The 22127-nt window shown below is 39.2% G+C and overlaps 1 protein-coding gene across 1 annotated transcript in view; it reads left to right on the top strand.

The window, feature by feature from the left end:
• The window catches only part of zbtb33 (zinc finger and BTB domain containing 33), a 36498-nt gene extending 30929 nt beyond the window's left edge, over positions 1-5569 (top strand). Inside the window, 1 exon segment of the mRNA XM_072595500.1 lies at positions 1464-5569. Within this exon segment, the coding sequence (XP_072451601.1) occupies positions 1464-3316 (1853 nt within the window). The 3' untranslated portion in view covers positions 3317-5569.
• The last annotated feature ends 16558 nt before the right edge of the window (positions 5570-22127 follow it).

Below are 22127 nucleotides of genomic sequence, written 5' to 3'. Positions count from 1 at the left end.
GGTCAGACATTCAAAACTGAAATGAGGAGGACGTTCTTCTCTCTGGGTAACAAATCTGTGGAATTCTTTACTGCGAAGGCTGTTGAGGCTGGATCTTTAAGTATATTCAGGGCTGAGATATACAGACTTTTAATCAGTAAGAGAATTGAGGGTTCCGAGGAGAAAGCAGGAAAGTGGATTTGAGAGTTATCAGATCAGCCATGATCTTGTTGAATGGCAGAGCAGACTGGATGGGTAGACCAACCTACTTCTTTCTGCTCCTGTGTCTTGTGGTCCTATCACCTTAGTTTGAGCTGTTCCCTTGATTTTTCATTTAATTGAAATATGTTAATATAAGTAACACAAGAAGCCCATGAACAATTAAACTAAATGTGAAAAAGAATCTTGTTCTTCTTGTACATCACTAGAAAATATTTTCTGGTACAAGGTTACTCTTTAATTCAGAGCTCTCAGCAGTTATCTAGAATTGGAATTATTGAACTTGGCTCTGTGGCTGGTGTTTTGTTTCTGTTAACTTGCGACAGTTAGGATCCATCCAATCTTCTTTTTGGCTCCACTGCTTATGTAGATTCCTGTGTACCCTTGAACCAAACAACTTTTCCTTTAGTGACTGATTCAGTGCTGAAGAGAAGATGAACAACAAGTTGGCAAAAGCTACTTGATGGAGCTCAGGGACCAGAAGAAGGGGTCTAGCTGCTATATAAATGAACTGAAACAGGCCTGGCCTACTTTTATTTTGTTTGCACATGGGATTTGGGAGTCAGTGTCTGGGTTAGCATTTCTTGTCTTTTCCTATTACCTTCTCTAAAGCATGAACTGCGTAACCCTCAAACCAAGAATTTCCTGTGTCCTATATTAATGTTACTTTGAAAGTACAACTTGGTCTACCTATCCATTTCAAATACTGAGGTGGCCACCAAGCATTGAGAATATCACCGGAGAAACAACTTAAAAGCTGTTTTAGCTCAAGTTAAAGTGGGAGATTGGAAGAGTCCTTGTCAAATTTCATTGCCCAAGTTTTAACAAAACAAAATGTATGCTGTAAGAGCTCTCTTCAGGTGAATTATTTTAAATTAATTTCTTAACTTCAAAATCATTTAGATTTAATTGTGGAAAAATATTACTGCATGGACTTGTTGTAAATCTTTATTCTGCAGTGTTTCTGTGGGATTATACACTGTACTCAAAATTATATGTGATGTGTTATAAATTGGATTCAGTCACATTCAGTATAGTAGAGAGGTGCATCAAGTCTTTACTGTTTCATAGAATAAAATAAAATAAATACTACTGTTTTTATCTAAAACTGTAGCAATGATCAGTGTTCTTAGGGAATCTGATAAGTCATTGCTGTTGGTGTAATTGTAAGATGTTTGGAGTAATTTTTCTTTTTACTTAAAATTTGATCATCTAGCCAGCTGACTTTCTCTCATTGGAAATGTTATCTTTTATTTTTGATCTAGTTATGGAGAGCAAAAAACTTATTAGTGCAACGGACATTCATCATTCAGGAACATTGTTGCAGTCTCTAAATGAGCAGCGTGCCCAAGGACTATTCTGTGATATTACTATAATCGTGGAAGATCGCAAATTTCGTGCACATAAGAATGTCTTGTCATCTGCCAGTAGCTACTTCCGTCAACTTTTCACTCTCGATGTGACTAGCAACAGATATGGACAAGTCCTTGAATTGAACTTTGTCAGAGCAGAAGTATTTGCAGAAGTCCTGAATTTTATCTACAGCTCCAAATTGGTGCGTGTAAATGCTGAACTTGTGAGTGAGTTAATTCAGTCTGGGCAGGCCCTGGGGCTAAAGTTCCTTGCTGACTTAGGGGAATCTCTTTCAAAGTTAAAACCAGTAGCACCTGCTACAGACAGTGCAGCTTCTATGACAGATTCCAAGAGTGACACTTCACAGAAAAGTGCTGCTGATCCCGCAGCAGAACCTGAATGCTTGATTGTGCATGTAGAAGAAGGAGGAATGGGACCACGAATAACTGATGCTTTCTCTTTGTCTAGTGAAGAGTTTAGGGATTCTAAAGGTAACGGTAAAGACTTGGCCAGCGGTGAAGACTCAGAAGATAACGATGATGTCATTTTCTGCAGTGAAATTGCACCACCTAAACAATCTTCCAAAGTAGCTACTAACAATTTATTGCAAACAAATATTATTCCCAATATATCAGTGAGTTCTGACAAATTAGTTCAAACAAAACAAGTTACTCTGTTGCCAGAGGCATCCTTGAAAGTTGGTGATTTTAAGGTCAAAAGCTCAGACACTGGCACAGGAAATGGGCCGAACACTGTAATTAGCCAGCAAAGCACGAAGATTCTAGATACAAAGTATATTCAAGATGGTAAACAGCCTGTAACCATAGTTAAAACAGCTGCCATTGATACTTTGTCCAAAGGTTGCAGAGTCTATGCAAATATTGACACAAACCCCAACACTTATCACATTGTGGTACCAAACAAAGATGACTTAACCAGCCGTGAACCCAAACAAAACAAGGAACCTAGATCCCCTGAAAAAAAGTTACTGCTAATTGGAGACAAGGTATCTGGCGATGAAGGCCAGTCAAGTATTCAAATCATGCCTGAAAATTCTGCTAATCATATAAATAACTCAAGACCTGTATTCATTAATGATCAGCACTTTCCAGATGCAAAACGAATGAAAAGGGAACAAGATCATTACGAGTTAATTGTGGATGGACGAGTCTTTTATGTTTGTATTGTTTGTAAGCGATCGTATGCCTGCCTGACTAGCCTGAGAAGGCACTTCAATGTTCATTCCTGGGAGAAGAAATACCCTTGCCATTACTGTGAGAAAGTGTTCCCTCTGGCAGAATATCGTACTAAGCATGAAATTCTCCACACTGGTGAACGGCGATACCAGTGCTTAACCTGTGGCGAAACCTTCATCAACTACCAGGTGATGGCATCACACATAAGGTCAGTCCATAGCAAAAAGACCGGCAAGAGTGCAGCTGAGGATGAGACTGTCTCCGATTCCAAACTTTACCGCTTACTGCCGTGCAAAACCTTACAGATTAGGCAGTATGGATTCTTGACTGCAAGTGAATCAGGTCCCATGGCTGAGATTAATGAAGATGGAATTGTATATCATGTTGATGATGATGATGATGTTACAGTAACTCCACAGCAGACTCCCCAGACCATAGGAAGCAACAAGTCAACAAGTTGGGATGATATTTTTCCTCAGGAAGGCACTCCTGTTTATAGGTACAATTCCTTAGATGGCAATTCCGAATTAGAGTTTGTCATACCAGAGTCCTTCAGAGAACTGGCATAAATTAATTCAAACTATGATGGAACTGAACATAGTAAGAAAGTGGACTGTGATACCTGCTAAACAGTTGACAGACAGCCATTGGTGATATTAATGTACTAACAGACCAGGTTGTGTTTCAGGCAAACAAAAGATTCAGTGGCTGGACCATTGTATAGGTAACTTGCAGTCTTTTTTTACTGTTAAATGTAATGATGTCAGTGTAGTATACATCATGATTATTAAACAGAATCTAGTCATGGTTTTGAACTAAAATCCAGTTTCTAAAGGAGCTTCATTGGAAGTGGCCAGAAGCCAGTGGACATTTATATCTGATGTATAGTATTGAAAGAATTTTCAATTTCTTTTGCTGATCAAACAGCCTTTACCCAGATGTTTATGTTTTACATACTTCTGGTCAGAAACTGAATTTGTGAAATTTTGTGTATTAGCACTTTTCATTTTACATTATAGGGCTGGAATAAAAGGCTGCTGTTGATTTCTTTTTCTGGTGAATCCACAAAAAATCATCTTCCTAAAGTAGCAAATCACTTTACCCTCCAATATTTATCAATCTTTAATTAATCACTATGTCCTCCTTCCTAAAGTGACACCTCACTGTCTTTAAGACATGAAACCTAGAGGGTCACTGAAGACCAATCAAAAGTACTGGAGAGTGTCATGCTTAATTTTGGTAGCAATGCCATTAAACAAAGCTTCACAATGGTAGAAAGCTTAGTTCTAGCCTTTATCGATATAGTGATGGACAGGTGTAAATGCTGCTGTAAGTAGCTCTGTCACGAACACCACAAAATGGAAGAGTAACGATAGGAGGTTCACATCCTCATTAAACAACCATAGTTCAACCCCGAAAGACTATTTTCATTTGATTCCATAATCATTCATCTTGCAGTTTTAATCACTCTTTTACAACTTTATCGTAATAATGTATACATTTGATTTTTAAAAAATGTGCCTAACTAAACTAGATTAAATAAATATAGAATCAATGATGGGACGAGATGTGTTAGGAAAAAAACTAATCTAATGTGCGAGAGTGGTGCTTAGTCCATAATGCAAGGTGACTTATTTTGGATGACCCAATACCAAGCTGACTCCTCACTGGCCATTGTCTTGTTATTTGTTATATTGATTATATCTATCAAGCTAGATGCTAATGCAGTACTTTGGGATGAAAGCTTTTAAATCTAGCAGTTCGAAAAATGAACGGTTATTTACAATATTTACAATGCCTGGCTTACCTGAGATATGCATGTTAAGTAATATTTTCTTGCCAGTTTTCAATTTCTCAAATATTTTTCTCATTTGTTTTTCTACTGTGAAATTGGTAGCCGGTATGATTTTAAAGAGCAATATCTAGCTTTCCATCTTCATAGTGGAATAGCTCCATAATTGTATTTTTAATAAATGCTTAGGGACTTAATTTATCATTTTATAGCTCCAATGATTGTACTGCTAAAGTCATTTTTGGGCTCATAGCCATTCAGAAGGCTTTATTAATCAGGTGGTTGATGCAGTTTAAGATGCCTTTTCACCCAAAATGATTTTAAGATTTTTAAATTGAAATCTTCCCAACTGAGAAAAAACGGAAAATGTTTTGTTTGCTTAAGTACCACAGCTGTGGTTTACATCATTAACCCGGTCTATCATTACCGTGGTATACATTGTTAAAAACAAAATGATTATGCTATCATGTCAAGTACCGTATGCTTACAATATTGGAAATGTGTTTCGTAGCAAACTCCTGTTTAGTACCTATGCAGGTGTAAACTCTTAGCAAAATGATTTTTTTGTAAATGCACCACTGTATGGATCAACATTGTACATATGCTTCACTTTGGGGAAGAAAATTGGTCCTTCAAGTAAGTCTTCAAAATTGTAGAAAAGTAATAAAAAAGGAATAGCCTATCATTTTGTTTGTAACAGTTTTGCATGCATAGATTAGAACAAAACTGCAGAATAGCAAATCTTTTTACAATTGCATTACAGTAATTTTTTCTAATTATCTGCAGATTGGAAAAATTATGTTGGTCAGTTTAATACTGTTACGTCCTATTGTGCAAGCAAGATTAATGCTTTTGTACCAGTGAAAATAATAAAACTACTAAAATGTACATAGAGTTGTAACAAAGCTTCTTCCTTAGTATAGGTTATTATTGTCACTTTTCTAGTTTCTTTAAGTTTGAGCCTTAGAATGTAAGTTTATTTATTGTATTTGCTCTCTTTTAATGATAAAAATAAAACTTACAGAATGTGTTCAATTGTATCTGTCCATACTGTATATGTTTTGTTTGATCAGGTTACTAATTACCAACAAAATATGGAATCCCTTGGCATTCTCCAAAATGGACTTGAAATTTCTCTGAAAATGCGGTAAAATGTTCTTTTGCTTAAAAAAAGTTAGTTTACAGGCTTTGTGTCTAAAATGTTCTCCCCTTTTCTGAAGGGCTATGCAACTGTTGGGACAAGATTCCATGGATATTTGCTAAAACTCTGCCTCTTAGTTAAATGGTATTGCCAAGAGTTAGCATGCCTTTTTTAAAAAAATCATTAATGGATTGTGAGAGTTTCTGGCAAGGTCAGAATTCATTTCTCATCCCTAATTGTCCTTGAGAAGGTGATGGTGAGCATCTTCTTTATCCTCTGTAATCTATGTGGTATAGATATAGTTCCAAGTCAAAATGCTGTGCAATTTGGAAGGAAACTTGCAATTAGTAATGTTCTTTTGCAGCCACTTGTTCCTCTAGGCAGTAGCTGTAAGGGCTTGAAAGGTGCTGTGGAAGAACCCTTGACACCTTGTAGATGGTACACAATTCAAGCCTGCTACCCCATTGATGGAAGGGTAAATGTTCAATGTGGTGAATGGGATGCCAGGAAAATGGAGAATATTCCATCACACTTTCTACTTGTTCCTTTCAGATAATGCAAAGACTTTAGGGAGTCAGAAGATTCAGCAAGCCCAATGAATGTCAACAGGCTGTTTGTTCATGCATTTCAAACTTAATCAAAACCACATACTTTCAAAGCAGAAAAAGGATTCACAAAGCTCAACCAGAACTGAAAGAATATACTTATCAGAAAGATGAACATCTTGAGGCATTTAAGAAAAGATGAGACTAATGCTGAGTTATTTAAGATTATTATTTGGGGGGGTGGCACAGTGGCTCAGTAGTTGGCACTGCTGCTTCACAGCACCAGATACCTGGTTTGATTTCACCTTCAAGTGACTGTCTGTGTGGAGTTTGCACACTCTTCCCGTGTCTGCATGAGTTTCCTCCGGGTGCTCCGGTTTCCTCTCACAGTACATAGTAAGTTGCCCATAGTGTCTAGGGATGTGCAGACTAGGGGTGGATTATCTGTAGCAAATGCAGGGTTACAGGGATAGGGTAGAGGGTTATGTCTGGGTGGGATGATCTTTGGAGGGTTGGTGTGGACTCGATGAGCTAACTGGCCTGCTTCCACACTAGGGGTTCGATGAATTATGAAAAGGATTCATTGGTAGATGTCGAAAAATATTTAACTCCTTAATGGAGTCCAAAACTTGGATTAATTTGACTATCTTATTTTAATGGTTCCAACAAGAAATTTGAGAAAAATGTCTCTATTCAGAGTGGTTATAATGTAGAATTTGCTATCGCAAAATGCAGTTCAGGCAAACAGCATACATGAATAAGCACATCAGGAAGAATTGATTCTGTGTAATGTTTCAGCAAAGGTTACTGGAAAGTGCTAATAAATAGGACCTCCCTGACTCCCGGCCAAAGGAACACATTGCCTAATTCCCTGGATAAGATTGGCCAACTTGAGTGCAGAACAAGGATCAAACAAACAGACCTTTCTGTTTTGCATGGCTCACTTGTGCACTACATACTAATTTACCCACTGACTCCGCAGTGGAGCCTACAAAAGTATTAATTGTGTACAGAGGGATTTCTTGTCAAACAGTTTTTTGTTCATCTGTCTGCAAATGATTGCTTGTTGTGTACACAGATTTGAATGTACTTAATTAGGTTTTTCTGGGATTCATAAAATGAGTTTCATTAGTTATGTATTCCTTTCAAAAATGGCAATTTTACATTTGATCATGAATCCTTGCAGCTTTTCATTCTTGAGAATTGAATTATTATATTCAAGGTGAGGGCAAAGAAGTGCTTCAAAATAAATTGATTGTACTTTCTCACCTGCAGTACCTCCACTCCCATTTTAGAGGCTATGGCTGTATGTCTAAACAGAATGCACCCACTTTAACTCATGTTGAAGGTAATTGGTGATCTTGCATTACAACCACAGCATACCATTGAAGATCATTGACAGTTTTCAAACCTTACTTTGTCAGTTCTTGTGTTTTCTATCCTATTATGATGTTGAATATTGTGTAGAACTGAATAACTACTCACATGAAATAAGGGAGAGATGTCCCAATATTTCAAGTCAGACCATCAGTACTGGAGTGCTTAGGGTTTCATTAATTTCAAAATCACGTGAGGTGGAAATATCTAGGATAGGTGCAAGTGAACTTTTTAAAAATTAGCTCTCTACTAATGTTCATTTATAGTTAAAGATTAAATTTCACAAGTACTTTCCATCAAACAATTTTAGATTAGATTAGATTCCCTACAGTGTGGAAACAGGCCCTCCGGCCCAATAAGTTCACGCCGACCCTCCGAAGAGCAACCCACCTAGACTCATTTCCCTCTGACAATTACAGCTGTATATGTTGTTGTTGGCAATCACTCGATAACGAGCATGATTGTCAAACTAGGAAATTCTGTGTCACTGGTCATTGGGTCTGGGAGTCCTTGAATGGATGATGAACACTATCCTAGGGCCTCTAAAATGCCTCTTCGCTTACTTAGACATAATCCTCGTTGTTCCCCACTGTATAAAACCTACTAAAAAAAGTTGAAACCTCAAAAAATTTTTGCAGCATTTGTCCCACAAACTGTAAATTTTTACAGCACGTTCTTTACATGCTGAAATATCATAGGAATTAAAATGCAAATTATTGAACCATGTCAGTCAAAACATGCAAATGCTGTTTGGTGCACATGTGAATCCTATTGTTAAACTGATGTTTGCATCTTCTTGAAGTTCTCAAAGTTATTTGTAAAACATGGTAGAACACTTAGATTAGATTAGATTACTTACAGTGTCAAAACAGGCCCTTCAGCCCAACAAGTCCACACCGACCCGCCGAAGCGCAACCCACCCAGACCCATTCCCCTACATTTACCCCTTCACCTAACACTATGGGCAATTTAGCATGGCCAATTCACCTAACCTGCACATTTTTAGACTGTGGGAGGAAACTGGAGCAAACCCACGCAGACACGGGGAGAATGTGCAAACTCCACACAGTCAGTCACCTGAGGCAGGAATTGAACCTGGGTCTCTGGTGCTGAGGCAGCAGTGCTAACTGTGCCATCCACCTTGTCTCTGAGTGATTTAGATCTCAAGCCAATTGCAGAAACTGTTATCAATGGTTACAGTGGAGAAGGAGACCATTTAGCCCTTCAAGTCCATACCAGCTCTCCGCAAAATCAACTCAGCTTGTCCCACTCCATTGCCTTTCCCTATAGACCTATAAATGTTTTCTCTTCCAATTCTCTTTTAAAAGCTCCAATGATTCTGTCTCCACCAGATGCTGGAAGCAAGCTACTCTTTGCATAAAAAAGATGTTGAGCATAAAGTCTAGATTGAAACTAACATACAATACAGGGTAAATGCATTGTTGGAGGGGTCTTTTTTTTTCTAATGAGATGTTATTCCACATCTCTGTTCTGTCTCAGATGGAGATAGAAGATTCAAAGGCACTTTTCAAAGGAGAGTTCTCCCAGTGTTCTAACTAAAATTTAGTTCATGGACCAAGTAAAGCTTATTGTTTGATCAGTCATCTAATTACAGATTGTGGGACCATGTTATTGTACATAATAACTGCCAAATTGCATTGCAACGTAGTGGCATCACTTCAAAAATACTTCATTAGTTATGTCATAAAAGGCCTTTCTTTGGTTCAGTCTATTTGTCTTGAAATTATTTTTTCTGAGATGCTCCTCACCCAAGAATGTAGGAGAATTTGATGTAGGCCACATTGCTCACAAAGGACTGAAGTCATGCCAAAAGATTTAAAAACAGATGCATTGGTGCCGAAAAGAATACTTTACTGAACTTTTAACTAAGTGATATTTCTCATCAAACATTGCACTTCTTTTGAAAACATGTTTTGTGCATTTAGCTGAAATCTTTTCTCATTCTTCTGAAGGGATTAGTTAAGTTCCAATAAGTTAATCATTGGAAATGTGTTCCAGGATGAGGATTGAAATCATCTTGCCTTTTTGGATTTCTAATTGTTTGTTAGGGCCAGGTGGGAAGGACTTGTATTTTAGTTAGGTTTTATATTTTTTTAAAAAATCAACTGTTTTTCTTGTTCCCCTTCATTTAATTTTGCTTACCACTTCTGACTTGTACTTTTCTCTCCTCCTTGCAACTAGCCAGTGAAAGGAGTAAGCAATTGACCAGAAGGGAGGAGAGAGAATGGGGTTGGAAGTGTGAAAAAGATGGCTAGCAGGAAAGAAAATTGGCCTTTGAACAGGAAGAGACGATTGGGAATGGCAAGAGAGCATATGGATAGTCCAGAAGGATAGAATAACAGAAAACTGATTTCCCAAACTGCATTTTTGGCAAAGAGAAACCCTCAGTTTTGCAGTGCAGACTGTGCAAATATTTTTTTCCCGTCTCCGGAGTAAAAACTAAGTTAATTACAGCAGTTGTGCATTCTGGAACCAATTTGTTTAGATGGTCTTCAAATAGATATAGACATTTGGTTGTATTGTAGAAAGACATACTGCCAAAGGTTTCCAAGCAGTTGAGTATATTTCATTATTCAGCCTCATCTTTAAACTGACTAGACTTTATCCCCTTCTGATGTCCTCATGTAAAGTGCACTTCTACATGACTGAAGCGAGCAATTGAGAGACATATCACTGTGGCTGCTGGAGGGTGTATGACAGCACACTTGGGTTGCTAGCTCCTGCCGACTGCCAAACATTTGTTTCCTTTCTTCCCCACACCTCCGATTTAAAACAAAAATGAAGATGTCTAAAAGATGTTCCATCATAAGCTCTTTTCTTTATTTTTAATGGAAAACTATTTAACAGCTATAGATTGTAGTGTGGTAATTTTAAACATAACAAAGCTAAATGCAGTTGTTTGTGGATTAATTGCGTTTTTTACACTCTAAAACCTAGCTTGGTGTGAAATTTAGACTGATCTATTTTCTGATCTGTATAAGCAATGCATTACAATTAATAATGTGATGTATTGATTAGAAAATAATTAATTTTTTTTTCTCCGCTGGTTGTCTCCTCTCCCTCCCTGAAGATAATGACAGACTAGCAGCCTCGCCAAGTCTACATTCTTTATGTGTGAGTCTAGGCAGCGCCAACAAGCCATTTGTGGGTCACGTCATGACTGAGGATTCATTCTACCCTCATCCAATGCACATGCGCATGCTTTCTGCAGGGATGAACTGGAACAGGAATCCTGGATGATTTCCCTACTCCCACAACAGCCTGGAGATACTGAGGGCAATTATATTGCCAGTCCCCACACCCCAGGCCAGCTGCCCCAGTACCGATCAGTGTCACAGAACATATGTTTACCATTTTATAATTTCTAGTAATCCTGTGATTCCTTTTTGTGATATTATTTTGGCTACCTCAAAAGCACAGTTTTTTGTGCCTTGAATTTGTTTATTAACATAGTTTATCTTCCAGTTTGCATGCTGAAACATAAAGACAAGCCTATCTGTGGCATAGCCTTCGTAGTTATTTAGTGCAGGAATTGCAATTGGTGCTGTAGCAGTGATAGAACGTAGAAAAGTACAGCACAGAACAGGCACTTTGGCCCACAATGTTGTGCTGAGATTTAATCCTAATATAAAATATAGTAACTTAATCTACGCACTGCTATCCATGTGCATGCCCAGCAGTCGCTTAAATGTCCCCAATGACTCTGTTAAATGGGTATATAAGTCAGTTTCCTAAGTACAAGTTTAGACTAACCTGAAATGTGCCTTAATTACTGAAATATATACTTTGGGACTTATATCCTCAATATGGATTTTTCATTTTCTATCCAACTGTTCTTAGCCTGTACAAGACGTGTTAAACTTATACAGTACTAGCTTGACATCCATACGTAGTTTGTCTTTGGTTGTTTTTACTCTGGATGTGCTTTTGGTTCTGAGTCTCTCATTAATCTCAGAAATGAAACCTTTGTGTGTTTTGCTTTGGTTTTGGGGCATCCTGGATGCAAATAATTGTTAATGCAGGTTTGTATCAAGCAGCTGAAGCAATAAAGAATTTTCCTGACATAGTATTGAATTGACATGGACAGGACTTTACACTGCTGTTATTAACCCCTTAAGGGCTGTGATTGAGTTAAAGGAGACAGTATGAAAACATAAGATAAAAATGTTTTACTTTTGTCACCGGAGTGCGTTTCAGTCTGGGAACATAATTAATGAAGATTGAAAATTTGGAGTCAGTTTCAAGTTGTGGTCTCAAGGTTGCAGTCATTCTCCTGTTCCCCATTACTGGGATCATGAATCTTGTCGGTCAGACTGCAAGTCTATAGAGTTAATTTTGCTACCAGGAAGCAGTGTTCGTACTGGTACTTAAATTTCTTTTTGTAGCAGTGTCATTGATAAACGGTTAAATTTATCTACTGAATAATTAGGGATAACTTATGTACAATTGTACCCCACTTAAATGATCCCTGGATTTGTTGTCTGTGTTGAGTTAGCTGACCATAGCGTTAGTAGATTATGTAACATTCACCTTGCACAAATGTCTCATGGTAACAATCTCCGGACCATCTCCCCTTCAATAGCAATAACAAAGCTGAACCCCTCATCATAAATGTGAAATGTGGGAGGAATGATTGTCATTAACTAGAAACTCAACTGAACCCGTACTATAAACACTGTGTCTAGAAAGGCACATTAGACACTGGAAATTCTGCAGCACATAACTCATGTCCTGAGTCATCCCCAAATTGGTCCACCATCGACATGCCACAAGTTTGGAGTCTGATGGAATGTTCTCCACTGGCCTGGATGAGTGCATCTCCAACAATGCTCAAGTAGCTTGACAATCTAGGACAAAACCGTTTAATTGTATCCCCATTCCCCGACACCCCGCTCCTTAAAAATTTTGCTCCATCAAGCAATCAGCGCATTCTATACTATCCACAAGATACACTGCAACAGTTCACCAAGGAACCTTTGATAGCACATTTTAAACCCACAACTGCTGCCACCTAGAAGGACCAGAACAGCAGAAGCATATATTAATACTGTATGGAAACACACTCTTTGGGCCAATTAATCCATGCTGATCACGTTTCCAAACCTAACTGGTCCCATTTGCCTGTGTTTACTCCATATACCTCCAAACTTTTCCTTTTCACTTATTTCTCCAAAATGTCCCTTAAATGTCATAACTGTACCTATATCCACCACTTTCTCTGGCAGTTCATTCCACACTTGAACTACAGTTTGTGTTAAAAACATGTACCCCATGTCTTTGTTAAAACTTTCTCCTCGCACCCTAGTTTTGACCTCTCCACCTTAGGGAAAAGACCCTTGCTGTTCAGCTTATCCCTGAAAAATCCTGCACTGCAGTGTAAAGGTCCCAGCCTGTACAGCATATTTTTATAACTCAAACCTGCCATTTTTGGCAACATCATGGTAACTCTTTACAGAACCCTCTCCAATTTTAGAATTTCCTTCCTATAGCAGAGTGACCAGAACTGGTCACAATACTCCAGAAGAGGCCTCACCAATGTCCTGCACAACCCTCAAGGTGATGTCCCAACTCTTATACTTAACTTCTGAGCAATGAAGGCAAGCATGCTAAACACCTTCTTAACCATCCTATTTACCTGTGATGCAAATTTCAAAGAATTATGTACCTCAACCCCTAGGTTTTTGTATACTATAACATAACCCAGGGCCCTTACCATTAACTGTACAAGTCCTGTCCTTTGTTTTATTAAAATGCATTTAACCAAATTAAACTCCATCTGCTATTCCTTAGCCTATTGATTCAATTGATCAGGAACTCTTTATAATCTTAGATAATTTTATTCACTGTACACTGTACCACCAATTCTGGTGTTATCTACAAAATTATTAAACATGATTCCTATATTCTTATCCAAATTAAGGGTGGCACAGTGGCTAGCACTGCTGCCTGACAGCACTAGGGACCCAGGTTCGATTCTTACCTTGGGTGACCGTCTTTGTCCACCTGTGTCTGTATGGGTTTCCTCCGGGTGCTCTGGTTTCCTCCCACATTCCAAAGGTGTGCGGGTTAGGTGAATTGACCATTGTGTTAGGTGCTTTAATCAGGGTGACAAGGTTCCCCATGGGAGACTGATTAATAAGGTTAGATCTCCTGGAATACAGGGAGAACTAGCCATTTGGATACAGAACTGGCTCAAAGGTAGAAGACAGAGGGTGGTGGTGGAGGGTTGTTTTTCAGATTTGAGGCCTGTGACCAGTGGAATGCCACAAGGATCGGTGCTGGACCCTCTACGTTTTGTCATTTACATAAATGATTTGGATGCGAGAATAAGAGGTACAGTTAGTAAGTTTGCAGATGACACCAAAACTGGAGGTGTAGTGGACAGCGAAGAGGGTTACCTCAGATTACAACAGGATCTGGACCAGATGGACCAATGGGTGAGAAGTGGCAGATGGAGTTTAATTCAGATAAATGCAAGGTGCTGCATTTTGGGAAAGCCAATCTTAGCAGGACTTATACACTTAATGGTAAGGTCCTAGGGAGTGTTGCTGAACAAAGAGACCTTGGAGTGCAGGTTCATAGCTCCTTGAAAGTGGAATTTCAGGTAGATAGGATAGTGAAGAAGGCGTTTGGTATGCTTTCCCTTATTGGTCAGAGTATTGAGTACAGGAGTTGGGAGGTCATGTTGCGGCTGTACAGGACATTGGTTAGGCAACTGTTCGAATGTTGTGGTTCTATTCGCCGAGCTGGGAATTTGTGTTGCAGACGCTTCGTCTCCTGTCTAGGTGACACCCTCAGTGGTTGGGAGCCTCCTGTGAAACGCTTCTGTGATGTTTCCTCCGGCATTTATAGTGGTTTGAATCTGCTGCTTCTAGTTGTCAGTTCCAGCTGTCTGTTGCAGTGGTCGGTATATATGGTATTTATAATCACTATAAATGCTGGAGGAAACATCACAGAAGCGCTTCACAGGAGGCTCCCATGCACTGAGGATGTCACCTAGACAGGGGACGAAACGTCTGCAACACAAATTTCCAGCTCGGCGAACAGAACCACAACAATGAGCACCCAATGAACTGTTGGAATATTGCGTGCAATTCTGGTCTCCTTCCTATCGAAAAGATGTTGTGAAACTTGAAAGGGTTCAGAAAAGATTTACAAGGATGTTGCCAGGGTTGGAGGATCTGAGCTACAGGGAGAGGCTGTACAGGCTGGGGCTGTTTTCCCTGGAGTGTCGGAGGCTGAGGGGTGACCTTGTAGAGGTTTACAAAATTATGAGGGGCATGGATAGGCTAAATAGGCAAAGTCTTTTCCCTGGGGTCAGGGAGTCCAGAACTAGAGGGTATAGGTTTAGGCTGAGAGGGGAAAGATATAAAAGAGACCTAAGGGGCAACTTTTTCATGCAGTGAGTGATACGTGTATGGAATGAGCTGCCAGAGGAAGTGGTGGAGGCTGGTACAATTGCAACATTTAAGAGGCATTTGGATGGGTATATGAATAGGAAGGGTTTGGAGGGATATGGGCTGGGTGCTGGCAGGTGGGACTAGATTAGGTTGGGATATCTGGTTGGCATGGACGGGTTGGACTGAAGGGTCTGTTTCCATACTGTACATCTCTATGACTCTGAGTCTGGGTGGGTTTCTGTTCAGAGGGTCAGTGTGGACTTGTTGGGCTGAAGGCCCTGTTTCCACACTGTAGGGAGTCTAATCTAATCTAAAATATTGTTTATGTAAATGACAAACAAAACAGGACCCAGTATGATCCCTGTGGACTGCACTGGGCACAGGCCTCCAGTACAAAAAAAAAGCCCTCCACTACCACCCTCTGTCTCCTACCATCAGGCCAATTTTGTAACAAATTGGCAAGATCATCCTGAATCGCATGTGATCTGACTTTATTAATTAGTCTATCATGTATAACCTTGTCAAAAGCTTTAATAAGATCCATGTAAACAATGTCTATCACTCTGCCCTCATCAATCTTTTTGATTAATTCCTCAAAAAGCTCAATCAAGTTTGGGTTACACAATTTCCCTCACACAAAACCATGTTGACTGTCCCTAATCCCTAAACTAAGGACTACAGATGCTGGAGATCAGAGTCAAGAGTGTGGTTCTGGAAAAGCACAGCCAGTCAGGCAGCATCCAAGGAGCAGGAGAATCAATGTTTCGAGCATAAGGTTTCCTGATGAAAAGCTTATGCTCGAAATGTCGACTCTTCTGCTCCTCAGATACTGCCTGACTGGCTGTGCTTTTCCATCACCACCCTCTCGACCCTAATCATTTTTCGCCTCTCCAAAAGCATGTAAATCCTATCTTTCAGAATCACCTCCAACACATGACCACCACCAATGTCAGGCCTACAGTTGCCAGGCTTCTCCTTACAGTCTTTCTTAAATAAAGGCACAACATTAACCACTCTCCAGTCTTGCAGCACCTTACCTGTGTTTATAGATGATACAATTACTTCTGCTAGGAGTCCAACAATTTATTCTCTTAACTTCCCACAATGTCTTAGGATACACTTTCTCAGGTCCCAGAGATTTATTCATTGGATGTGCCTTTAAGAGGGATATGTTCTGTTCTGCATCTCTTGAAAGCAAATGTTGTAAACCTGGAGCTGAGCTTTCTGCTCTGAGTACAGCAGTGTAACTAGCTTTAGTCTTTTTTTAAAGTAGACAAACGAAGCATGAGTGGGTGGAGTCAAGCCCTCACAAGGGCTTGCAGGTTTTGCTTTCAGGTGGTGAGGCTGGGATTTGGGAAGAAGTCACAGCGCTCTCTCACTGCAAAAGCTTGTGCTCTCTCTGTACTGCTGGGTTTGTGCTTGAGCTTTCCTAATGGCCTTTGTCAAGAGTGCTTATGGAAGGCTGCTCTATTGGAACAGCTAATCAGTATAATATATATAAAGTATTTTGAATGTGTTACAGTTAAGCCAATTTTTTTTTAGTTTTATGTTGTCTGTATTTTAACTGTAGTGCAAGAATAAAGTATGTTTTGCTTAAAGCCTAGTAGTTTGATCGATCAAATAGCATCTGGAATGGAACACCTTAGATTTGCCTTTAAATAAGAAAAAGTTAGGGTCTAGGCTATCTCCATGATATATTTTGAGGAGGTTTGGTCTGGTCAGAGCAGCAGAAACATGGGAATACCACAATCTGCATGTCCGTTCCCAGCACATTTTAAAATCATTCCTTCACCGTTGTTTAGTCACAAACTTGGAATTCCTTTCCTGACAGCACCGTGGATATACTGATGTCTAATGGACTTTAGTTAAAAGTTGGCTCACTACCACTTTCTCAAGGACAACTGGAGATGGGCAACTAACATTGGCCTTGCTAGCAATATTTGCATCTGATAAAAGACTTTGACTGACCTAACGAGGTCATTTCTTAATGTTTCATTACTTACCCAATCAAATTGTGTTTGTTGTAGGCAGTGCCTTTACTAGGTAATAGGAATCAGTCACTGTTCACACATCTGACTTGTATTGCTAAACAAAAAACTGTGGATATTTGAAATCTGAAACAAAAACAGAAATTGCTGGAGAACCTAAATGGTCTGGCTGCATCTGTTGAGAGACAGCATTTTAGGTCCAGTGACCTTTCTTTGTATAGCTATCTTGCTATATTATGGCAGTTGTTTTCATTAGCATCTTAACCACCCACCATGTTATGCTCACTTTATTAACTGACCCATATTCATCACTCGTACATTATCCACTAATTCCTCGGCTGATAAATGTAAGGTGTGAATGTCAGAAGAGAACATAAGTGGGCTTGTTTATGGTACTCATCATGGTCAAATAGCCTATGATTGCTCACTGTCTGAGATCAATGGCAAAAGATATTCTATGTGGTGAGTTACCATATGTTGGCACTGCTATCAACACAGAGGCGTTGGTATTTTCAAGAGAAAATTATCACTGTAACTTCTGAATTTTTAAACAAATAACTTAAATCAGTATTTAGCATTAATTTTATATTTAATTCACCAACCAAGGGTGCATGCAGTTTATTATGGAAGCTTGGTACAATAAGCTGCACTCCCTGGTAAGCCTTGCAATTCAGGTGCCCTCTTCATGGTACTTAATTGATCACAGAAAGTCTCTCTCTTTCCCCATCAATATTCTACAAGTCAGTCACTATTTTTATTTTTTTTGATTACAATAGATGTAGAAGATACCTATGGCAGAGACCAAAACTAGGGTCCATAGATATGTGAACTAATACATCTAATTCAGATTAAAATTTTGCATCCAGACGCTGGTTAGAGTGCGGCACTCACTACCTCAAGGAGTAATTGAGGTAAGTAGCATAAATGCATTTCAGGAGAAACTAGATAAGTACCTTGAGGAAGAAAGGAATAAAAGAACATGCTGATAGGATTAGATGAAGAGTGGGTGAGAGTTGGCTTGTACTGACCGTAAACTGGTTGGACCAAATGGCTTGTTCTGTGTTCTGCAATCTCTGTAGTTAGTTTTACATTGTGCCACAATCCACCTAATTTCTGTTTTGGTATTCTCATTAAACCTCACTACGTCAGTCACAATATATCATCGTCATTTCTTTTTAATTGCCATCAATGAAGGTCAGTTACACTGTTCTCCTACCTTATCACTGATAGTGGCCATTAATAAAATTACCAATGTTCCTGTCATGTTATAATGATCCATCAATCAAACCTATTGATTAACCATTACTTTACAGGGATTATAGCAGTCTACTTGCAGTGGGTGTTACTTTTATATATTTTTTACTTAATAAGTAAGGTAGGGGTCACTCAATCATTTACTCACTGTTATATCATGGATATTTGCTACAGCCAGTGCATTGTGAATCCAATCAGTTCACCCATTTACATTGCAACATTGCTATGTGTGGTGCAGCTGTCATTTCTAGTCAAGGTGCTTTAGGTTCACAACCCTCCCAAATTATCCTGTCAATGTACCGATTTTAGGTTGCATTAACACTATAGTGATTTCGTGGAGCACGGTATGCAGAAATGGTTGTCAGTCAAGAATAGGCCTGAGATTAGGTATGATTTCTGTTGCAATCAAGTAATCCGTCATCCCTTACTGTTCAAGCTCACTGATGAAATATGGTCTCTGGGGTTAAGTTCCTGAGATTGTTGCTGCCCATGAATCATTGCCCAGTGGAGTTGGCATCTTTGGGAAAAGAGAGAAAACTGCTAAGTATGCTGTATTTAACAAGTGTTTCCATTACCATTTGGTCCTCATAAAATGGTGAACCGTTGTAACTTTACTACTTGCTTACTGTAATAGATTTAAGCACTGAGTCATATTATCTGACAATTGTATCATTATCATCAGTCCTACTCTTGTTTAAGATTTGTCAAGTTATGACAGTCAACCCAACTCTGAATTAGTGTACCACGACCAGATGTAATAGCTAACATTATTACCCGCTTCCCAGCCCCACTATGCAGGGGGCCAAATTACTAAACTTTGATCCTATATTTAAAAACACAATTTTTTAATGTATCAAAATTGTTCAAAAATCATGTGTGAACTATGTAATCCTCGAACCATCCGAACTGAATATAATTATTCATTCACTTTAATGGACAGTGTGATGTTTTGAAAGAGAATTTTGGATCACCAGCTGTGGTACATAACTAATTAAAATACAGTCCAAGAGATAACAAATAACATTTTCTAAACTGAGGCTATTGAGTATTTTAAAAAAACTACATAGCAATTATTTGGCATCTGAAGAAAGATAATTTGAAGAAATTATGTGCTTCCAAATTAAATGAACAATTCAACTTGGTTTGGAGAGCAGGGGGATCCTTGGCTATTGTTTATCAATGCGCAAGATCATTTGGCTTATACAGGTTACATCACAGAGAATACTAGCTTTCATTCATCAAAAATTAATTCTTTCTGAAACTTTTATATCTTAAAGTTCCATCACTTTATTATCCCATACAGTCCCGGACGATTGGAAGATGGCTGTAGTAACCCCCTTGTTCAAGAAAGGATCAAGGCAAAAGATGGAAAATTATAGGCCAATCAGCTTAACCTCGGTTGTTGGTAAAATTCTAGAATCCATCATTAAGGATGAGGTTTCTAAATTCTTGGAAGAGCAGAGTCTGATTAGAACAAGTCAACATGGATTTAGTAAAGGGAGGTCATGCCTGACAAACCTGTTGGAATTTTTTGAAGAGGTAACAAGTAGGTTAGACCAGGGGAACCCAGTGGATGTGGTCTATCTGGACTTTCAAAAGGCCTTTGATAAGGTGCCACACGGGAGACTGCTGAGCAAGGTGAGGGCCCATGGTGTTCGAGGTGAGCTGCTGGGATGGATTGAGGATTGGCTATCTAACAGAAGGCAGAGAGTTGGGATAAAAGGTTCTTTTTCAGAATGGCAGCCGGTGACGAGCGGTGTCCCGCAGGGTTCGGTGCTGGGGCCACAGCTGTTCGCATTATATATTAATGATTTGGATGAGGGAACCGGGGGCATTCTAGCGAAGTTTGCCGATGATACAAAGTTAGGTAGACAGGCAGGTAGTACTGAGGAAGTGGGGAGGCTACAGAAGGATCTAGACAGGTTGGGAGAGTGGTCCAGGAAATGGCTGATGGAATTTAACGTGAGCAAGTGCGAGGTCTTGCACTTTGGCAAAAAGAATATAGGAATGGACTACTTTCTAAATGGTGAGAAACTTAATAAAGCCAAAGCACAAAGGGATCTGGGAGTGCTAGTCGAGGATTCTCTAAAGGTAAACATGCAGGTTGAGTCTGTGATTAAGAAAGCGAATGCAATGTTGTCTCTTATCTCAAGAGGGTTGGAATATAAAAGCAGAGATGTACTACTAAGACTTTATAAAGCTCTGGTTAGGCCCCATTTGGAGTACTGTGTCCAGTTTTGGTCCCCACACCTCAGGAAGGACATACTGGCACTGGAACGTGTCCAGCGGAGATTCACACGGATGATCCCTGGAATGACAGGTCTAGCATATGAGGAACGGCTGAGGATACTGGGATTGTATTCGTTGGAGTTTAGAAGATTAAGGGGAGATCTAATAGAGACGTACAAAATAATACATGGCTTTGAAAAGGTGGATGCTAGAAAATTGTTTCTGTTAGGCGAGGAGACTAGGACCCGTGGACACAGCCTTAGAATTAGAGGGGGTCATTTCAGAACGGAAATGCGGAGACATTTCTTCAGCCAGAGAGTGGTGGGCCTGTGGAATTCATTGCCACGGAGTGCAGTGGAAGCCGGGACGCTAAATGTCTTCAAGGCCGAGATTGATAGGTTCTTGTTGTCTAGAGGAATTAAGGGCTACGGGGAGAACGCTGGCAAGTGGAGCTGAAATGCGCATCAGCCATGATTGAATGGCGGAGTGGACTCGATGGGCCGAATGGCCTTACTTCCACTCCTATGTCTTATGGTCTTATGGTCTTATAATCTATTGCATTGCACCTGAAGAATGCATTTCATCCCAATATAATTGTGCTGCCTGGCAGTGTATAATTCTGTTCCTTTGCAATTGTGATTTATTTTGTACATTTTTGTAACTTCAAATGCTGATTTCTGGGTTTAACTGCAAATAGTTTGAGATTTTCATTTTATGAAAATTATTCATTGTTTTTAAAGACTGGAATCATGTTGCTTTCTCAGTCAGTTTTTTTTCTATAATGTACTCCATCCAAGTTTCCAACTGTGTTTTCAGAGAATGTTGATTCAGACATAGCTGTCATCCTTGTTCCTGTCCTCTGTAGAGTTCATTGTAAGGTACATTCATCACAACTGGATGCAATATTCTAAGTGCGGTGTCACCAACAAGCAGTCGGTTCCTTTGTTAATGCATCTTAATGCTGTGCTTTGTTATTGTTATCTCATAATACTTGCACACTTTTACACGACCCGTCAAGAAAAACTTATAAATCTTTAATATATTACTATATGTAATCATGTTGTTTGTTCTATTATCTTTTGTTTTTTCACTTTGTAAAATATTTTTGTCCTGGAGCTTCAACTCTTTACGTTTATAATCACTTCTCTGACATCAATTTGCATGTCATTTGTTTTAATGTTGGTTATTGCAGGTAATAGTCAATGTAACATCAATTAGAATGTTTGAAATTGAGATTAATAGATTTTTGTTGGGTAAGAATATCAAGAGCTAATGTGGGTCATTGGAATTGAGGGGTGGATCAGCCATGATTAAACAGAAGCCTCAACGAGTTAATTCGCATACTCCTGCTCTTGTATTACAGTGTTCCCTTTTATTTTAACTCCCTTGCTTCTGTCTTTTTACTAACTTCTCCAGATTAATTTCAAATTATTTTTTTCTGCTCTTCTGTTTTATTTTATGCTTTCCCTTTCTAAATTAGCTTAAACTCTTCCTTGACAATCGGAGGGGGTGGTGTCCCTCCGCAGCCACCTGTGTCGAGTATTTTAGTCCCAGTTCTCTTTAAAGGTGGACTGTCTCATCAATAAAGCTCGTTCCTGTCCATAACAGGTCTCAATGCTCCTTGAGTCAGAAT

This window comes from Chiloscyllium punctatum, chromosome 25 (genome assembly GCF_047496795.1).
Source record: "Chiloscyllium punctatum isolate Juve2018m chromosome 25, sChiPun1.3, whole genome shotgun sequence".
Taxonomy (NCBI): Eukaryota; Metazoa; Chordata; class Chondrichthyes; order Orectolobiformes; family Hemiscylliidae; genus Chiloscyllium; species Chiloscyllium punctatum.
This window is presented reverse-complemented; position numbering and strand designations above follow the sequence as displayed.